The sequence below is a fragment of the Terrapene carolina genome, unplaced genomic scaffold (assembly GCF_002925995.2).
Source record: "Terrapene carolina triunguis isolate 2854851 unplaced genomic scaffold, T_m_triunguis-2.0 Scaffold93, whole genome shotgun sequence".
NCBI lineage: Eukaryota > Metazoa > Chordata > Testudines > Emydidae > Terrapene > Terrapene triunguis.
Genome location: NW_020664444.1, coordinates 18,100,397 through 18,119,628, shown reverse-complemented (window position 1 = coordinate 18,119,628; position 19,232 = coordinate 18,100,397). Strand labels below are relative to the sequence as shown.

Genomic DNA, 19,232 nt, shown 5'->3' with positions numbered 1-19,232 from the left:
TTTTTTGTACCAAATATTATTTAACTGTTTTCTCCTTTGAAATACAGTCCCTTGGTCCTCTAGCTTTGATGGGATGATCACAGTGGTTTTCTGGGCCGCCCGTTCATTTCCCTGTCCTCATTTCACCATCTGAGGATTAACTCAGTCAGCCCATCTATGTTTGCTGATGGGATAGAACCCAGTTGGAAATTGTGGAGTCTAGGCAGAGCATTGTTTAAGTTCCAGTTCTGAACTTCACCCATTTTATCTGATTCTCTTGTAACCAGGGCAAGCTCTTTGGGACGTGGATTGTCGTTTTGTTCTATGTTTGTACAGCACCTCGTTTAATAAAGTCTTGGCTCATGACTAGGGCTCATCAGTGCTATGGTAATACAAAGCATTAATGATGATAATATTACTTTCAAACCAACCTCCTCATTATTCTGATAATGCAGCCGTCTCATGATTTGGGGTTATTTTTGAGCATGGGAAAACCTAGAGCATGTGAGATCTAAAAGCCTGAGCCCAACAGACCACACATCCTGGTTACATAGGACAATCTCAACATCCTGGTCAATGCTATGGAAATGAAGTTTGGTGCACCAGTAACCTTTGCATTTTGTTTAGGTCCTAGAGTTATATCCCAAATGCTGTATTTGTTACAGGGCTCTATTTTTTGTATTTTCAGAAGAATCCATGAAGTTGCATAGTGGGCCTCCTAAGAACGCATACATGGAGCAGAGCTTCCAAGGCTTGAATCCAGTTTTAAATATTCCTATCAAGGCAGCTCAAGTGGACCAGGCAAAAAAGAATGCAGCGCTCGTAGGTACCAAGTTGGAGAACTGGGTGGACACCTTGGTCAGCAGCATATGGTCAGCGGTGGATGTCTGTAGCACAGGTCCAACTTCCTGTCCAGTCATGCAGGCTTGCAGTCAAACAGCCTGGAGCTCTCTGAGCCCAGACCCGAAGTCAGAGCTGGGTCCCATTAAACCTGATGGGCGTTTGAGGTAGCATCTGGTATACCCTTCTTTGGCACAGATTTTAAAAGAGAATTTAACCTTGCTTATATATGAATCCGACTACAGATTCCAAAACCTCGATGAAACTTTTTGTTGTCTATTTCTCATCTCTATATATAATTTTTAAAAATCTGGCAAAATCTTTGGCATTGTTTCTCCTTCAGATCCATCGGTCTAAGCTTCAGTAGCACTGTGCATCTCCTCTGTATCTTTTATAGCGTCACAACCTTACTTCATTCACTTTGTATCTAAAAGGCTCCAACATTTTCTTGCTCCGATTATGAAATGGTAACATGGCACGTCTGGTATGTTCAGAGGGTAAAAAAGGAGCAGCTGCTAAAAATACCTTCAGTCAAAAACACCTATGTATATTTTGAATATTTTACATTTTAATTATTTTGCTAACATAAATAACCAGAAACTCCAATATATCTTTCATGAGAAGAATGATCTATAAAATATGGTCAAAATGTTTTACAAGATGTAAAAAAATTGGGACACACCCTGACTAATGTTGAGAAATTCTAGGCTTGATTCATCATTGTGTTAACTCCAATTTCAGACCAGAGTGCATCACACTGGCAAAGAAACCAGACTAACAGAGTGGTGAATTAGGTTTCCTCTCTCTTTTTAGAGGTGAGACATTCTCATCTATTTGATGATCTCTGAACAAAATGAGTGTTCTAAAATTATATATTTTATTCCTATTATGATTAGTCATCAGTCATCACAAGGGCTGAGCACCACTTGCAGTATTAAAAACAAGTATTCTCATTGCCCAAAGTCCAGATTCTTGTCCCCATTGAAATCTGCATTTTAAAAAAATCCACGCAGAACACCATCTGCATATAAGCGGATGTGCAAATTCCACATACATCAGGGGGTTTGTGCATGCAGCTTGTATGTGTGGACGCTCAGACCCAGGCTGTGATACTCACATGGCAGCATACCCTTTTCCATGAGTAGCTTGATTGGGTTAAAAGGGCCAACTCACAGTGTAAGATTCTACTCTGAGTTAGTCAAAGTGGCAGAATCTGGCCCTTTAATTATTTTGGTTTGGAAGCTTTTCCATTGATTTCAGTGGGCGAAAGACTGGGACCTAATTATGCAGCAAGCTGATTCTGCACTATTTTAAGTAGTGGCTAACGAGTCTAACACTAATTGCCTCTATTGGTCCCAGACCTGCCAACATTCACGAAGAAGGATAGTTTTGAGATTGCATGGTACATCTGGAATGTTGTGGTGAGTGGCACCTTGAGTGTAATGGAGATTCCTGACTGAAGCCATGAATTGAATGAAGGAGAGCAAATGCCATTCTTCAGAGTGCTTTTATTTTATTTATTTATTTTTTATCAACAAGCTCTAATCTTGCGTGTATTGACCCTTTTGACTCTTTGGCAGACTGCATCCTGTTTTAAATACGGATGTGATATATCATTTGAACCTGAGTTTTCAACACTGAAAAAAATCCAATTTTAAATTCTGAGGACTTTTAAAAATGTTTTTCTTGTATGCAAATTCATCTCCAGCTGAAGCATTTTGCATGCAATGTGCACTTTTATTTTGTGGTCCCTTGAGTACAATGTACCCGGAAACTTCAAGGAACCTTGATGGGTTTAATTATAAAATGCCCTGTTAATTTAATAAAGTAAGGCGTCTGTTTTCCCTTCTGTGGCATGTATAACTTTCATTACAGCTAATGAGAGTTAAGCTCACACATCGGGGGGAAATAGACCCTTAAATCTTTTCATAACCACATATCACAAAAAAAGGTTGAATTCTCTTTTAAATAATGGTTGCAAAATGACCATAAAACAGAGATCTCGATGGCTTGTTATATTTTTCTCCATTTGGTTTAAAGCTCCTGCAGTTTGCTTTGGACTTGAAATTGCAATGTCAGCTGTGCTGGCATTAAGGCAGAGCATTTAAATGTTTATCTGGAACAAAGGTGGATACATAGGAGGAACAGTTTAGATATTTATTTTTTATGTTTTAGTCAATGACTAATTAGTAGGTGCTGCTTTTGCAGCTTGAAGATTTTATCTTACTAACTAAAGCTGCCTTTATTAAGAAAAGGCCTTTTCCTCCTCAGACCTCCTTTTCTTTCTACCCTCTTGATTTTGACAGTCTGGGATCTGTAGTTCTAGAAAAGCTTGTAGTTATTAGAGCTGGTTGGAAAGTTTCTGTCTAAACAATGTTCCTGTTTTTCAGCTGGCTCTAGTGGTGAGTGTGTTCAGACCAACATTGTCAACAGGTTTATATAATAGAAACACTTCTCTTTCAGTGCTTTTTTAAAAATAATAGTTTTTATCTAACATTCCATCACAAATGTCAAATCTCCAGGGGACCACTAATCTCCGCTATGAATTTAGGGTTTTAGCCACATTGACCCAATGGGAATTGCAATGGCTAAAGCCCTGCAGATCAAGTGGAGATTATCACATTCAGTCATGGATTAGGGTATAAATAATAAGATTCATCCACTCTGCTAGTCTTTAGATCATTCCAGTTAAATCTGCTGATGAATTCATGAGATCTGGACTCTTGCGCACACACTCACACAGAGATAACCAGGTTTTTAAATTTGATACCTTTTTTATTATTAAGAAGGAGTGTTTTTTTTTAATGCTTTGTTGGGAAGTTCTCGTTATTAAATTTCTCAAATAGAAGTTGGAAACAATCCAGTCTCTCTTTTATGGATAGAACAGTAGCCACCACTTGTATCATTTAAAATATAACAGATTCAAAGGACTTTGTTTTAGTTCCTATTTCACAATTTTAAAAAAAAATTGTTGCTGACATAAATTTTATGCTATGTTGTAAACATCTCAAAAGAAATATTTTATAGTGTTTTATTTTCTAAATAACAAAAAGAGTCTATATGTATAATAAGTACTGTAGCAAGCCGGCAATGCCAGTGCTACTATTAAATACTAGAAGTAAAAATCAAGGGTCAGATCCCTGCAGTCCTTCTTAGGCAAACTTCTGTGGATGGATGATTCTGAGTATGGTCTTTAGACTCAAGCCCAGCATAACTGAAAGTCTGACACTGGGCTATGAGTAAAGTCTGTATGTGTTTAAAAGCAGCAGAGAGTGAGACTCTTCAAGAGCTTCTCAGTTCACAGCATTATTTGAGGTGGGTGTCAAGCTTTACACCCAAATGACCACATTCTACCATAGCTATTAAGTTGCAGATACAGAGGTATATAAAATATATTGGACGGTATGTCATAAAGTTCTATAAATTATGAAGTGAAAAATCATGGCAAGCAAGACTGTTTCCATTTGCGAACAGAGCCTGCCCCAAAATTATTGCTAAGGCAGTACTGCTAAGATCTAGGTGCTGCTCAGTGGCTTTTCTGGTTCTAAAATAGCAGACACTTGATACCTGTGATGAACATTATGTCTTGTTAGAAGAGAATAACTTCCACAGATCTTACATTTGGTAAAAAGGAGAATTCAAAGCAGGGAGCCACAGTTTATATGAAACAAACAAGTTATACATGTGTTCATTTGAAAGTTCTAGTAGTATTTTCAGAGCGTGCTGGCTAGTGATATTTTATAAGATTCCATTTGAAAGCCAGCTGTGACCATATGCCTTCCATGGGAGAAGAGTGTATTTCCATATGCACATATGGAGGGGAGGGTATTTCCATATGGACTGTGTGGAGTGATGTGCTCATTTAAACACCACGCCCCTGCTGCTAGATTAGATAGACGTGCGACACTTGTACAATCAACCAGCCTGATTCAGGCCAGAAAGAAATGTGGCAAAATGCAGAACATCTGCATAAATTTTTTTATGAATTAAATCCAAAGTCAGTCCTAGTGATATGCAGACCTGTTTATGTGGTGATATTATACCCTGAGGCTAACAGAGATTAGTTCAAAGGACAGTTTATTTTCTAGATGTGGACCAATTCTTTTTATTTATAAAATTTGACTGGATATGGAGTAATAATATTTATATAGTAGGTTTCTGATGTGTGATATTTTTAGTATTAAAATCACATCCTCATTTTTGTTCTATATGGAGGGCTGAAGGGACAGAGTATACTAACAATTTTCTCATTGGCAAGTACTACTATAAGCTATATCTCTGTTGCTAAGTCTAGAGAGCTAGGTGTATACAGTAGGGTATAACAGATTAACTTTCCTAGATACTGGCTTTAACGCAAAAAATCTTGCAAATACCGTTGCTTTAATGATATATTAATGGTGATCCTGTAACACCTTCCAAAGGATCAGCTAATGTATAGTCAGCCTCTGGCCAGCTTTTACAAATCTAATGGTACCAGTAACATCACAATCCCTTTTATTCACTATTATAGGGAAGAGGGCGTTAGAGTCAGTAATTCAAACAAAGAACTGAGAAAATCCAAAGCCTTCAAAAGGAGGTAATGCAGGGTAAAGTAAAAACCAAACCTTAGAATAAGCTTGAGACAAAACTGGATTTCTATATTGCAACAAAGGGGAAGCTAAACTCCTTCTTGTCTATTTCACTCTAAGGCTCAGGAGCACTGCATTATGGGATCTTGGTTTTGACTTTTCTGATTAAAAACAAACCCCAGCTTTTTATTTTGTTTGGACTCTATGGGGCAAATCTCCATTGATTCCAATGGCAGCTACAGCCCTTACACCAAGATTTAATCAGGTCCCGCAGCTGGGAGCGGGCTTCCCAGCACAGGTAGACAGACACACACTAGTTCTGCAGTGTGGCTGCAGCAGTTCGGGCTAACCACCCATGTTCATACCCAGGGGGTCAGGCAGGTTTGTACTCAGGTTGCTAGCCCAAGCTGCCACCTGTGCCACCATGGCCACGGTGCTATTATTAGTTCACTAGCTCGAGCACATCCACTCTGGGAAGCATGCTCCCAGCTGCTCTGTAGACGTGCTCTTAGTCTGAAATAGAATTGTCAACTTGCCCATAGCTATAATGCCGTGCACCCTTACTTCCACAGATTGCCTCTTACTCTCTGCTTGGAAGTAGCCGTGAGAATGACTTCTGTCTTTCCCAGAATTCCAAAGCTTAAAACAATTGGCCAAACTTTATCTTCAGCTGAGTTGAGCTTATACCAGGGCTGAATTTGAATTCCTGCTAATCATAAAGTAGCATTTACCATCTTGTACAAGTAGGTTATACTATGCTGTACATCTGTATTGTCAGGAGAAGTCAGGAAAACAGTGATATTTCAGCCGTTAACCTTTTGAGTGTTGCAACATGAAGCCACATCAGAGTGGCAGTATTTAAAAACTGGAGCAGAAGTCTTTCTGGACCCTCCCCCTTTTTGATTTAAGATTTACAGCTTGACCATTTCAATGTATTACTTAGCTCTTAAAACAAAACCCTTTGTGAGTTTAAATTGTTTGCGTTCTAAGAATCCTATTCTTCCCCTCAACCCGCAAATGGGAAGAGGGGAGAATACTCCCTCCGAATGAAAGCAGGCCACTATACCATGAAGCCACAGCACAGCTTTTATGGCTCTAATGTATATCAAAAAGAGAACGCATCCATTTGTGGTCACGGGGCGGAACTGTCTTGCCACAGGCTCGGTTGTTTTCAGTGCTTTTAGATTTATTATTAAACCAAAGCTGGCTGTAGATCAGCAAGTAATTCACGCATCCATACATGTTCGTATGTTATTTCTGAACATATAGACTGGAATTTTCATAACTCCTCAGGGAGTTATGCACCCATCCCATGTGACCCTACTCCCCCAGACTGCATTGAAACCCCAGATATAAATCAGAAAAGTTGGCTTTTGAAAGCAAATCAATTTGCTCAGTGCAAAGATATATAAAAGGATGCTCTGAAGGTGCTGGTAATCATCAGGGACTATCTTCCCCCCGTTCTCAGAGGTGTGGGTATGTAATGTATCCAGTAATAACAGAAAAAGACAAACATGTCAGGAGGTGGTTAGCAGCATCTCCAAAGGTTCCTTACTCCAGTTTGCTATTGGGAAGTAACATTTTAATGCATTATTTCATTTCATCTATACTAAAGGATGATCCTAGGCCCAAACACATTCCTATGGGTGCTTAGGATGTTACCTCAATATGAACACTTCAAGCATCAGAAGTAAAGTAGACTCCGCAGCATTATTCCCAGTCCTCAGGATCCTGAAAAGGTTGGAATCCATGGGGGGGGGGGAGCTAGGGTTAGGAAATAGGTGACCCAGCATTAGGAAACAATAGGGTCAGGGGGATTTGCATTGTTCCCCCGCTGGCTCTGCAGGAATTAGAGAGCACAGCCTCTCGCTCTGTTACCTTCCTGGCAGAGCTTCCCCCACAATGGGCCTCCTTTGTTAAAGAGGTCACCAGAACAGCCACAGATACCCCTAACCACAGTGGGGCCACACTACAATGCAGCAGCAGCAGGAGATCTGGGGCTCCATAGCCAGTCCATGGCTTCCCCATGGATCCCAGGGGATCAGTGTGGTTTTTGAGAGAGGGCTGTCTCTCTCTCACCTTTCATCCGGTAGAGAGGACAATGTGGGGAAAATTCTGCAAAGGGATCCTCCTGGGATTTTCCTGCCCTCCAGCCTTCTCCTGTTGGTTTTGCATGGGAGGGGTTGATCTGGCCTCGAGTATGGAAATCTTGTGTTAAATAGTCTCTTCCATCGTGTAGCTTGAGCATTCACAAACATCTCATTACTGTCGAGTGGTGGAAATAATAATTATATTGCATAGCAGTCTATCAGAAGGTGCTGAGTACAAAGGGAGATTTGAATGGTTAATTGCACAGTTCCACGTTGTAGGAGTACAACACAATGGTCCTGATTCTCCTCGCATACCACTTTCCACTGGTTTAACTCTGTTGACTTCACTGGAGTGACTCCTGATTCACAACTGGTGTGAATGAGAGGAGTATCAGGCCCAACACATTTTAAACTGAAACAACGAGATGTTCACGTTAGCCAACGCAAGGGCCAAGGTAGCACTTAGGCTATTTTCAGTTACATGTGGTGTTTTCGATGATGAATTGTGATGCTGCAATACTGCAGGTGCCCTGTTTATTTGGTTCTCTTTTACCAACAATAGTGTATAGTTCACTCTTTGCTGTTTGCTTCAGCTTTGGTTACCTTCTTTTGCCCATGGGTGCTATCACAGCTGCTACCTCACTATGTCTGCAAACAAGTTTACCTGATGACAACAACAACAAAAAAGGTACCAGAAATCTCCTTGAGCTGAATGTACAATCTATGCAAATTCTCTCGCTATTTTGTTACAACTTGGAAGTATTACTTGTAACCTTGCCAAATAAACAGCAAGATATTGTACAGGTGCCTCTGATAACAGAGTAACAATTTTCTGCACGGATCATTGCGCTGCATTTCTACATTGTAATGACTTACTTGTCTTTGGTTCTGTTGTAATTAACACCCTTGACTGAGAAGATAGTAATTCCTCTTGTAAGAAGGGCACCTTCAGTTTGCTGGGAATAGTCTGGAGGAGAAAGTCAACTGCAGGTTTTTTTTTTTTTTTTTTTTTTTTTTCCTACAAAAAAGGCCCACGCCTAAAGGTCAAAAATTGGATCTTGGTTTAGATTTCCTGGAGCAGATCATATTATTTTGAATTTCTTAGTGTATGTTCACATTGTGACGTCCTGTGAATTGCCCGATTTTAAAAAGCCTTACTTTCCTCCTTTTTTTAAATGTGGCCTTAAACTGTAGTGGAAAGTTAGATGTTGTCTCTTTCTCTCGGTTTGTTGTCAACCTAATAAAAGGCACCTTGAGATTTCTGTTGCAACTCAGAGCTGTGTAGCTGTCAGCAGACACTTCACAAATACCATTGGAATTGCTTACAAATGCAGGCTTCAAGAAAAAAAATGACCTTCCTTTTGGGCAAAAGGAAGACTTGAATACACCTATAAACCTTCACAAATTATGAGAATTCTCTTTTGCAACATATTATAGCTAAACTGGGTTGTCTAATTACCTGCAAAATGCTAACATCATGACTTTTTGTGTGTGTTCAAAGTATAGCGGTACAGATTTGGTCTCAGTTACACCAGCGTGAACCTGGAGTAACTCCACTCGCTCCAGTGTGACTTCATTGGAGTTCCTCTCAGATTTACACTAGTGTAACTGGGGAAAGAATCTGTCCTGGTGACTTTATGTAATTCAATGAAGATTAAAAATCAGAAGAACTTCTGACATTTAGGGCTAGATTTTTAAAGGTATTTAGGCTCTAAAGATGTAGATAGGTGACTAACTCCCATGGCTTTTAAAATTCCCATAGGCACCGATTCACATCTTTAGATGTCTAAATACTATTAAAAGCATGGCCCGTTCTGGTCTTTGGTCAGGTTCAGGCACTTTTCGTTTTAACTCTTCGCTTCATTGGCACAGAGAACAGTATCGTTTCAACAGTCTCAATATTCCCAGCAGGCTGGTAGTGCTTTTAAGGACCCAGATTGTGGTTCTCAACCTATTTACCATTGTGGGCTACATCCAATACTACCTGTATGGCCCAGAGGATGTCACATGGGCAGCAGCTGGATGCTGATTGGGCCGCAGGTTGAGAATCTTCTTTTTTTCTTCTGATAGTGGTACAACCCAAAGACCACAGAAAAGAGTTTACACAGAAAACATGGTGTATGACACACACAAATTAATTTGAGCTAATGAAATTCTCTTTCTAACTTTGTCTTTTTGTTTTTGTTCTATTGATTTGGATTTTTTGTATTGGTTAACGTACTCCATAATAAGTTATTAACGTTCCCTCAGAGACTGGTAGTGATATAGTTTTCAGAAATAACTATTTTGTTATAGATCATAATATGCATAAAACTGTACAGAAATATTTTGTAATCTATTGATTAAGAAAAAAACATGTATATACAGTAAAGTTTAAAAAAATTGGAAATTCAAATGGCACACACTGAAAGATGTAGATATTTTGCTATTTATTTAAAGGAGTATTTTATGAGATATTAAAATGTCTTAAATTGACCGGTAATCAAAGTTCAGAAGTCAGAATGCTTTTCTTGTAGTAGAATGTGATTTTCAGCAATTATTGCACTACCCATTTTTGCACCCTTTTGTCTTTCATTTAGCAGAAAAACAATGTGCCTTAGCGGTATTCTTTGTCTATGGGAGTTTGGTTTTTTGTCTGACAAAGCAAATTTTTTTGCAGAAAAAGAAATGGATGTATTAAATACTGTATTATACCAAAAACACTGCGGTTGTATATAAATGCTTTCTGTCATACTGTGTTTTCAGATGCAGAATTTTAAAATAAAAAAAAAGGCTGTCTTTAGGAATAATTGTGTGATTTACTCTTTTCATCTCAGTCTAATTTAAACAATTTTTTTAAAGAGAGACACAATCTGGTGATGTTTACCAAAGGACTCGAAAGCAGGGACCCCTGAGTTCTAATCCCAGTGCTGACACCAATTCCCTCTCCTGGGTTCAGCTTCCCAAAATGGGGATAATGTGTACTAAGGATATAGGGGTGTTTTGGGAACCAGATAGTATTTGTAAAGGACTTTGAAGATGTAAATTTTGTGGATCCATTTCTGCAACCCTCACACACATGAAGATTCCCTACTCAAGTAAGCAGACCCATTGACCTTAAGAATTAGTCACAAAGGTGTTTGTAAAACTGGTTAACCACACCCCATAGCACAAATTCCAGTCTGTCATGGAAATCCACCAAGGCTCTCAATATTTAGAGAAAGGGGGAAAGGACTCTACCTAGGCTCAAAATATGATTTCCACATCTTGGATTCTAGAGACGCTACAAATCTCTCCCATAGCTCCCTGATCTGTTGGGCCAGACTATCCCTGGCTTTTACACAGGTGCATGAGGATTGGGGAGGGGTGCAAAGAGCTTTCCGACCCACTTTGTGCTCCATTTCCGTGGCCCATGGACAAATTTGGAGGAGTGTGGGGACTGCTTCCTCTGTACACCTGATGCACCCCAAAAGGAGTGGGGAGGAGAAGAGTCTTTAATTGCGACACTGAGCTGTCTATATGCAGAGATGGAGTTGGTACAACCAGCAGCTGGTATTATGCGGCTGACTGGCTGCAGAGATGGTGACATGGGTATGCCCCACCTACACTGAAGAAATGTTTCCCCTGGGCTGGTTCAACTGCATAAGTCACATCCAATAGGTGCACTTGGCCATTGCTATGCTCTACACAATGTTGGGTCTTTCGCGGAACAAAAATGAACAATGGATGTATTTGTGAATAGGCTACTCCACAGAGCCCAGCTCCACCGGGTCCGAGAAGTTCCCAAACATCAGTGAACATCTCCTGTGGAGGGAGGTCACTTGGATGTCTGGCATGGTTCACACCTGGGAGGGCAGACTGTCAAAGAACAGGACAGACACCCCAAACTGGCAGTGTGTTCTATAGTTTAGATTTCACCAACCCAGTAACAAATGTGAACTCCTGGATCACTGTGACAGTTTTACAATGGAGTCAGAGACACTCCCCTGTCATGCTACCCAGGCAAGCTGGACTTAGCAATAAATGGTGACTTACACCAAAGATCACAAAATTTTCAGGTTGTAAAACATTTCTGTTGCTTACCCCAGGTCAATTTGTACCTTAGAATCTCTCACCAAAGACAATGCTTGTAGCCAGTCCTGTAATAAACTATATAAAGGTTTATTAACAAGGAAAAAGAAATGAGAGTTATTTACAGGTTAAAGCAAGCAAGCATACATACACAAATGAGTCTGTAATTCAAAAGGTGACAGAGGTGTAGTAATCTGTTAATTCAAAATGTCTTTCAGGGATAACCCATGCCAAGCATCATGGAGATAGATCTCTTTGCTCATGTTTAGGAATCTTTGCCTCTCGGGGTATGTCTACAATGCAGTTAAAAACCTACAGCTGGCCCATGCCAGATGACTCAGGTTTAGGGTGACCAGATGTCCCGATTTTATAAGGACGGTCCCAATATTTGGGGCTTTTTATTACATAGGCTCCTATTACCCCCCACCCCCGTCCCGATTTTTCACACGTGCTAACTTGTCACCCTACTCGGGCTCACGGGGCTCAGTGTAGGCATCTGGGCTTGGGCTGGAGCCCAGACTGTAGGAACTTGTAAGGTGGGAGGGTCCCATAGAATCATAGACTATCAGGGTTGGAAGGGACCTCAGGAGGTTATCTAGTCAGGCTGCAGCCCAAGCCAGAACATCTACACTGCAATTTACAGGCCCCCGCAGCCCAATCCCTTTGAGCTCTAGTCAGCTGGCATGGGCCAGACGCAGGTGTCTAATTGCAGTGTAGACATACCCTCAGAATCCAGACAGCATAAAAGAGATTGGAGTGGAGGGGCTAAAAATACCTTACAAGGAGAAACTGAGTCCAAACTGATGGCATAAGTCCATGCATAGGTTTCTCCTTTGATAATACACAGTACCTTTTTTGCTGTCAGTGGGCCATCTTGTATGCAGGACAAGACCTTTACCTTAATTAATATTACTTTGCCTGTTTAATGAATTATACAATTACAGTGTTTTACAATGCAAATGCTCAATATAACTTACACCAGGGGCGATAAAGGTTACAAGTGAGATCAATACATGAAGCATCCTACAAGCATTTTTAAAGTCTAAACAGTAAACACATTCTTCGATGTTAAGTTGATAATATCTACTTTGATAATGCTAACACACAGGTAAGCAGGACTGGCTTCCAGCTGTGCATTTGCAAGTGTTCAGTGAGGCCTGGGGCTTTGGCATGAGCTGGCACCTGGTCAGCCAGTATCAAAGATATCCCTTTTGGTTATTGCATTTGTTCATGAGTTGGTGACTGGTATCTTTAGCAATGTCACTGTGAGTATATTGAGTGTGTGGATTGTCTCTGGTGCAATTTTCTGATACAGGGTTTCCTGCATAGGGCATGCCTGAGGGCTGCACACAATCGTTGACATCAGAAAATAACCTGTGGATTTCCTATGCACCCACGAGCAAGGCCGAGGGTTCTCCTGGCAGCCAAAAGTGCCTTTGAGCATGTGTTTTCTTTTCACCTGCAGTTCAGGAATGCCTTTTTTTTTTTTTTTTTTTTTTTTTTTGTGGCACTTAAGTGCGATGAGCTGAGTTCATACATAGGGCCCACAGTACCAGTGTTTTAGTCCTGGCACAGAGGAAAGATTGTCTGCAAAAAAAAATCACTACGTTTTATTCAGAGGGCCTCAAAACCTATCATTGTCCTTTATTGGTGAACCAGGGCCCTGATTAACCATGCACTTAAGTTCTTGGTTTAATTGGGGCCTACAGCTTGGTCATGAAGAGCCTCTGAGGAGATAAAGTGACTTGCTAGAGAAAGGGCCATCTGAGCAGTCTACAAAGTCATTCTAACGGACAGGTATGGCAACTACAGAGACTGTGTCTATACTTCTAGTACAGATAGTACCATCACAGTTTGCATCAGCCATTCCTAATCAATCTTCATCTGAGTAAATATTTAAATAGAGCAGAACCTAGCTAATTCACCTGCGTGACTGGGAGACCCATTACTAAATGTAGTGAATTAGAGTAAGTGAAGACTTGCAATAGAAAAAGGTTATTTTGTTCCTCTCTTTTGGCAATGCTGGCTTAGTGTTATTGCCTGTGTGTGTGTGTGTGTGTAATACTTCCTCTGTTAGTAAAGAACTGTAGCATATTTTCCCAAAACAATGAAATTTTAGACCTCACTACTGTGAATTGCTACCAAGTCTTTGGTGAGAAGTACGGTGACACTAACATTTTTATGTATGTAAATGACGACGTGTGCAGATTAATGAGGTATTTAAAAAAACTTCAGTAGACATAGATGGCAAATTGTCAATCATTCCATGAGACACATGGTTGGGCTGTGGTAGAATGTCCTAATCGGCTCTTCAATACGTTCTGTTCTCTATACTGGACACCTCTTGGGAACAGGCCCAAACATACTTGGTATCCCTAACATATGGCTGTCAGTAGAGATAGGATCAAGATGCAAAATCCGAACTCAGATTTCAAGCACCTTTACGATCAGGAGTGTTTGAATCCAGAGATTTAGGTGTAATTGGACAAACCAGCCATCAAATTCAGACCTGGCTCCAATATCCATTCCCAAACACAATGTTCTGAGTAGGTATAATCAGACACTCTTGGTCCCTAATTTCATTCAGGACCAGACCAGGGATTTTATGGTCAAGGATCCTGGAACTTGGAGCCTCTTTTTATTTGTAAATAGTATAAATATGACTCAATAAAAGGTATGCTGCTTTTTGCAGACTTATTCGTGATCCAGCTGCTAATTTTGACCTCAGCCAACACACCAAGCTTTGTTTCCTTTCCTCTTCTCAACTTATTAAATAAAGCATGTCTGGTCTAAATGTAAATTTTAGTTGTGCATCAATAACTATCTAATCTTGGGGAAGCATTCAGATTCAGCATAGTTCAGATGAAATTGGAAACTGAAATAATAGCTGCCAAGAGTTCATGAAAGATCTGACTGTGTGGTCTGTGTCATGCATTTATTCAATCTGTCAGGATCAAAATGTTATGATGTTTGAAATGCAGCAGGAGTAAGATACCACATTTAATTCAGGAAAGTTTACTCTTATTTGGTAAGAGAATTATGGATAACTTTGGTCACCCAGCAATTTAAGACCCGAAGCAGACATGTAAACCTAATCTTTTGCCCTTCCCCCGAGCTGTAGTACTACACGGTATAACACAGCGATACCTGACGTACTGTAACCATATAACTACAGGCTTTCTTAGCCTTGTTTTTACAGTGTGATAACACAAACAATAGCCACTCGATGTTGAAATGGGAAATATGATGATAAGTGTGTAGGATCAATATGGCAGAGTCGTCATCAAGCTGTTCCAGACATGACGGGACAATTTCCTGCTTCTGCTCCTACATGATTATGTTACTCTGTGTTTGTTACCGACCATGTTACAAACTGCCCAGTTGTACTGTCATGGAAGATGTCAGACTTAGAACTCTACAGGCTGAGCCTGACTGCATTGAAGACAATGCAAGGCCAATCCCTCTCCTTATAAGGACTTAAGGTAGTAGCAACCTATGGTCTGCCTAAACCCTATTGCCTCCCAAAGACCTGTGGGAGATAATTGAAGGGGGCCATCAGCCACAGAAGAAAGAAACAGAGCTTCAGGCTACCGTGGCCTGAAGGCACCTAAGGTAAGAAGGGGTGCTCCCGGCTCGTTGAGTGGGGCAGGGAAGTAGACAAAGAACCCTGGGCAAAAAACGTGGGACAAGGAAAAGGTCAGCTTTGTGGTGTTCCCTTTGGAGGTTGTTGAACTTGAACCACAAATTCCCAACCTCTGTAGGGGTATGTCTAGGCTGCAGTTAGACACCCACGGCTGGCTGTGCTAGCTGACTTGGGCTCACAGGGTCAGGCTAAGGGGCTGTTCAATTACAGTGCAGACATGTGAGCTCAGGCTGGAGCCTGGGCTCTAGGATCCTACAAGGTGTCTAACTGCAGTGTAGTCGTAGCCTCAGAGCCTAGGGTGACCAGATGTCCCGATTTTATAGGGACAGTCCCGATTTTGGGGTCTTTTTCTTATATAGGCACCTATTACCCCCCACCCCCACCCCAATTTTTCACACTTGCTGTCTGGTCACCCTATCAGAGCTTAACCATACAGCTGAATGCCCCAGCTGCACAAGGTGTGAAGAGAATTTAGCACATTAGTACCTGCAACTTTAAATTACTTGTTCTGTCTGCAAGTAAGCAAGGTATAAACTCCCTGGCAACCCAGCAAGCCACTCTGCTGCCGATGCCTCACATTGCTAGTCTACTGGAGCATTCAGGCAGCCAGAGGATAACTCTTTTTATAGCTGTATAAACAGCTATAACAGCTAGAATAACAGAGGTGTTAAATGGAAGCCTTAAAACAAGAACTTTATAAACAGCACAACACTATAAACCACATGCGCTCCTCGGGGAGAGTCATTTAAATCAATACACTAAGGCAAAGCACAGGGTAAAGGCTTTCCTTGCAGGTGCCAGAGGATAGAGCACTGATCAGAGATGCAAGTCCTACCACTGGCCCACTGTGTAAAACGTGGGTGAGTCACTTAATCGCTCTGTGCCTCTGTTTCCCCTCCCATTCTTTGTCTGGTTTGTCTATTTAGTCTGTAGCTAAATAGGCAGAAGCTGTCTGTGCTACCCAGCACAATGGGTCCCACTATCCTACTATGATGCAAATAACAAGAAATAAAGGAAAGGTAGGTCAGATAAATGAGTTATTCAATATGGAAAATAAGGTGAGAGATTCTAGCCTTTTATTCTTAATACTATTCTTATTCTTTTATCCACTTAGGGAACTTAGCCTTGTAAGTTTAGGTCACGCTTATTGATGCAAATAAGTCCCACTGGCTTCAGTGAGCCTACTCTGCAAATACTAAAAATTGGGCTGGCCAGAAAACTGTATTTCTCTTTTGCAAAAAAAGCCAACAGACAGACAGACACAGACACACACACACACGATCTAGCTGTCCCAAACTATCTGACAGCTCAGTAGTTAGGGCACTTACCTGGCAGGTGGGAGGCCCAGGGTCAAGTTCCTATTCTGCCTAATTGGGTGCAGGGACTTGAACCCTGGGTCTCCCTGAAGTGAGTGGTCTACTCGCTGGGGTCTCTCTCCAGAAATTCCGTCCTGGACCTCTGAAACTATTTCAAGAAAGCAGCATCCTTTGATTTAAAAAAAAAAATCCCAACCAGCTCTGCTGACAATAGCTAGCTCTTGTATAGCATTTTTCATTTGTAAATTTTAAAGCACTTTACAAAGGAAGCTAACAGTATTATGCCCATTATAAAGAAACTGAGGGAAACTGAGGCACGACAGAGGTACGTGACTTGCCCGCGGTCATGGTATAGAACTCAAGTCTTCTGATTCCCAGTCTAGTGCCTTAACCATTGCCTCAAATGCCTGTAAGTAAGGATCAGTTCCTAACCTTTGCTTTGTCTCCCACCCCCGAGCCCCATGTTCTTGCCTTATAGGAAGAAGAGTTTCCCTGCACTCTTGTTCCAAGGCCAGGATAATCTGCTCATTAAACTTGCTCATTTGCTGTGACGCTACGTGTGTCTCCCTAGAAAGGAAAGAGCACTTTTAGTAGAAGGTGACAGCAGAGTGTTAGCTGCTGAGATGGTATTGACAACCGCAACCAGGCGGAAGGAAATAAAACATAACCTCTGCTAAGTAATAGCAAGAATGAAGGCCCAGCACCTGCAAAGCAAAATAGTTGGGATAGTATATTTACTTCCACACTAATATCATGTGCTGATCCATGCTTTAATATCAGGCATGGAATGGAATGGACCAGGTTGTTTCTGGCTCCAGCCTTTTTGTGCAGGGGTGGGTACCAGGAGCACAAAAGTGCAGGGACTGCTCCCTCCTAGCTGTCCTAGGGCACAAACCACCTGAAAGCAGGCAGGGAAAAGGCAGTGCCATTACCCTCCCCACCCCACTCCACGCAGTTGGCTCTAGTCTGTGGAACTGGCTTATCTCAAAAGGATGAGGGAGGGGTGTAAGCAGGCTGTGCCATTCAAAGGGATGGTGGGCGGGCCGGGGGACCGGTCCCATGCAGTCCAGGGAGCTCAGGCAGGGATTCTGCCTACAGAAGTGACATAGTCAGCATAGTCCTGTCCAGTCTAACCGGTCTCCTTGTAGCCTCCACTTTCCTTGAGCATATTAACAGTCAGGATTCTTACATCTCCACAGCACAGCACCATGCGTGGGAAATAGTCATTGCTGACAATAATCCTGTGGCTTTTTCTGTGCTACTGAGTAGCAGGCCAATCCACAAACATCTATTCACGAGTAATCTTTATTCACCTGAATAGTTCCATTAAAGTCAATAGGCCTACTCCAGAAATTGTGAATTACTGGCCTGAGTAAAATTTGCTGTGTTGGGGCCTAGCATTGCTCAAATATAATAATAATAAAAGCAGCAATCCTGAATATTTTAAAGTGCTTGGGAAATGACTAATTAGAAAGGAATAAAGTGAACCTTAAAGCCCTGCAGACAACAGCACAAGACCCCACCACAGTGATTTTTCAGGGTTTGCTAGCCTGGCACAATATCCTTAAAGCAGTTTAAACGCAAGTCTCCAACCTGACTAAAGCTAGCTACGGTCCTAGAACTATATTTTTTGGTGCTGGAGTGCACAGAGGTGCTTAAAAAGATAGATTTGTTGGGACCACACGGACCCAGTCTATTAAAAGAGTTTTCCCAAGCCTGTAATTATATTCAATAACTCCAAATCCACAAGCTATGCAGAAAGATAATGCCTCAGAAAACTAGCTTTATTGCTGGAAAGGAATTATGCCTTTTTCCTCTCTTCAAAATTCTTTCCTTAATTAAAGCCATTGTACTGACATACTGTATTTACAATGTCACATTCATGAGGCTTGGCAAATATTGGGTTATCATATGCAAGCACATGCTTTCCCAAAGAAGAATCACTTTCCTCTATGCTATGTTCACTCTATCAATGGTTCTTTCTGTGTGTTTTACTTCAGCAGGAGTCTGAATTAACTCCCCTCCACTAAAATGGCTTCTACGAGCAACTCCACTGTGAGTAATAAGACGGCTTGGCCTGGGGAGGAAGCTCTAAACCCGAGTTCTGTATAGGCTCCTTCGGACAATAATGCCATTGACGTCTGTGGGACCCATCACCCGAGTCAGTGTCACGCTGTGATTGTAGCATGGGAAATGGGGGGGCCACTGATTCCTCAGTATGGTGATGAGCAGGGAGAAGCCAGGAATCCTTTGTAACTATCAAAAAAAGGGACTTTTAATTAAAGGTCCTATTGAAAAACACATTGACTTACTTTACAAAGTTGCAATTGCAAGGGTCACATTAAATAAACACCCCTTTATAAAATCCACTTTTTAAAGGCAAGGGGGCATCTGACAAAAATGCTTAAAATGAGATCTAACCAATACAAGCATTTCATCTGGGCTGAGGGCTTACTTTGGAGTGTGCTCCTAGGCCTCGCTGGGTCATTAACCTGATTGCTCCTAGTTTGAGTGAACTTCCAGAAGGGAACAAGTTTCCATGACCGGAAATCAGCTGAATAGGCTCCTAGTTCCTGTAACACTACGCCCCATATTCTTCATAGAGATATTCTTATGGTGTGAATGTGGCATAACTAAGATGTGTTTTATGCAAGATGGGTCTTGTGAGTTATCATTGGAAAGGTTATGATTTACTGAATATGATTATCCTATTTGCATGCATGTATCATTTTTGTATCTAAAGTTA

At 41.2% G+C, this 19,232-nt stretch overlaps 1 protein-coding gene across 1 annotated transcript in view; it reads left to right on the top strand.

The window, feature by feature from the left end:
• The window catches only part of XYLT1 (xylosyltransferase 1), a 316,864-nt gene extending 311,045 nt beyond the window's left edge, over positions 1-5,819 (top strand). The window contains exon 13 of the mRNA XM_029911280.1: positions 668-5,819. Coding sequence (XP_029767140.1) covers positions 668-990 — 323 coding nt within the window. The 3' untranslated portion in view covers positions 991-5,819. The remainder of the gene's footprint in view (positions 1-667) is intronic.
• Positions 5,820-19,232: the final 13,413 nt, after the last annotated feature.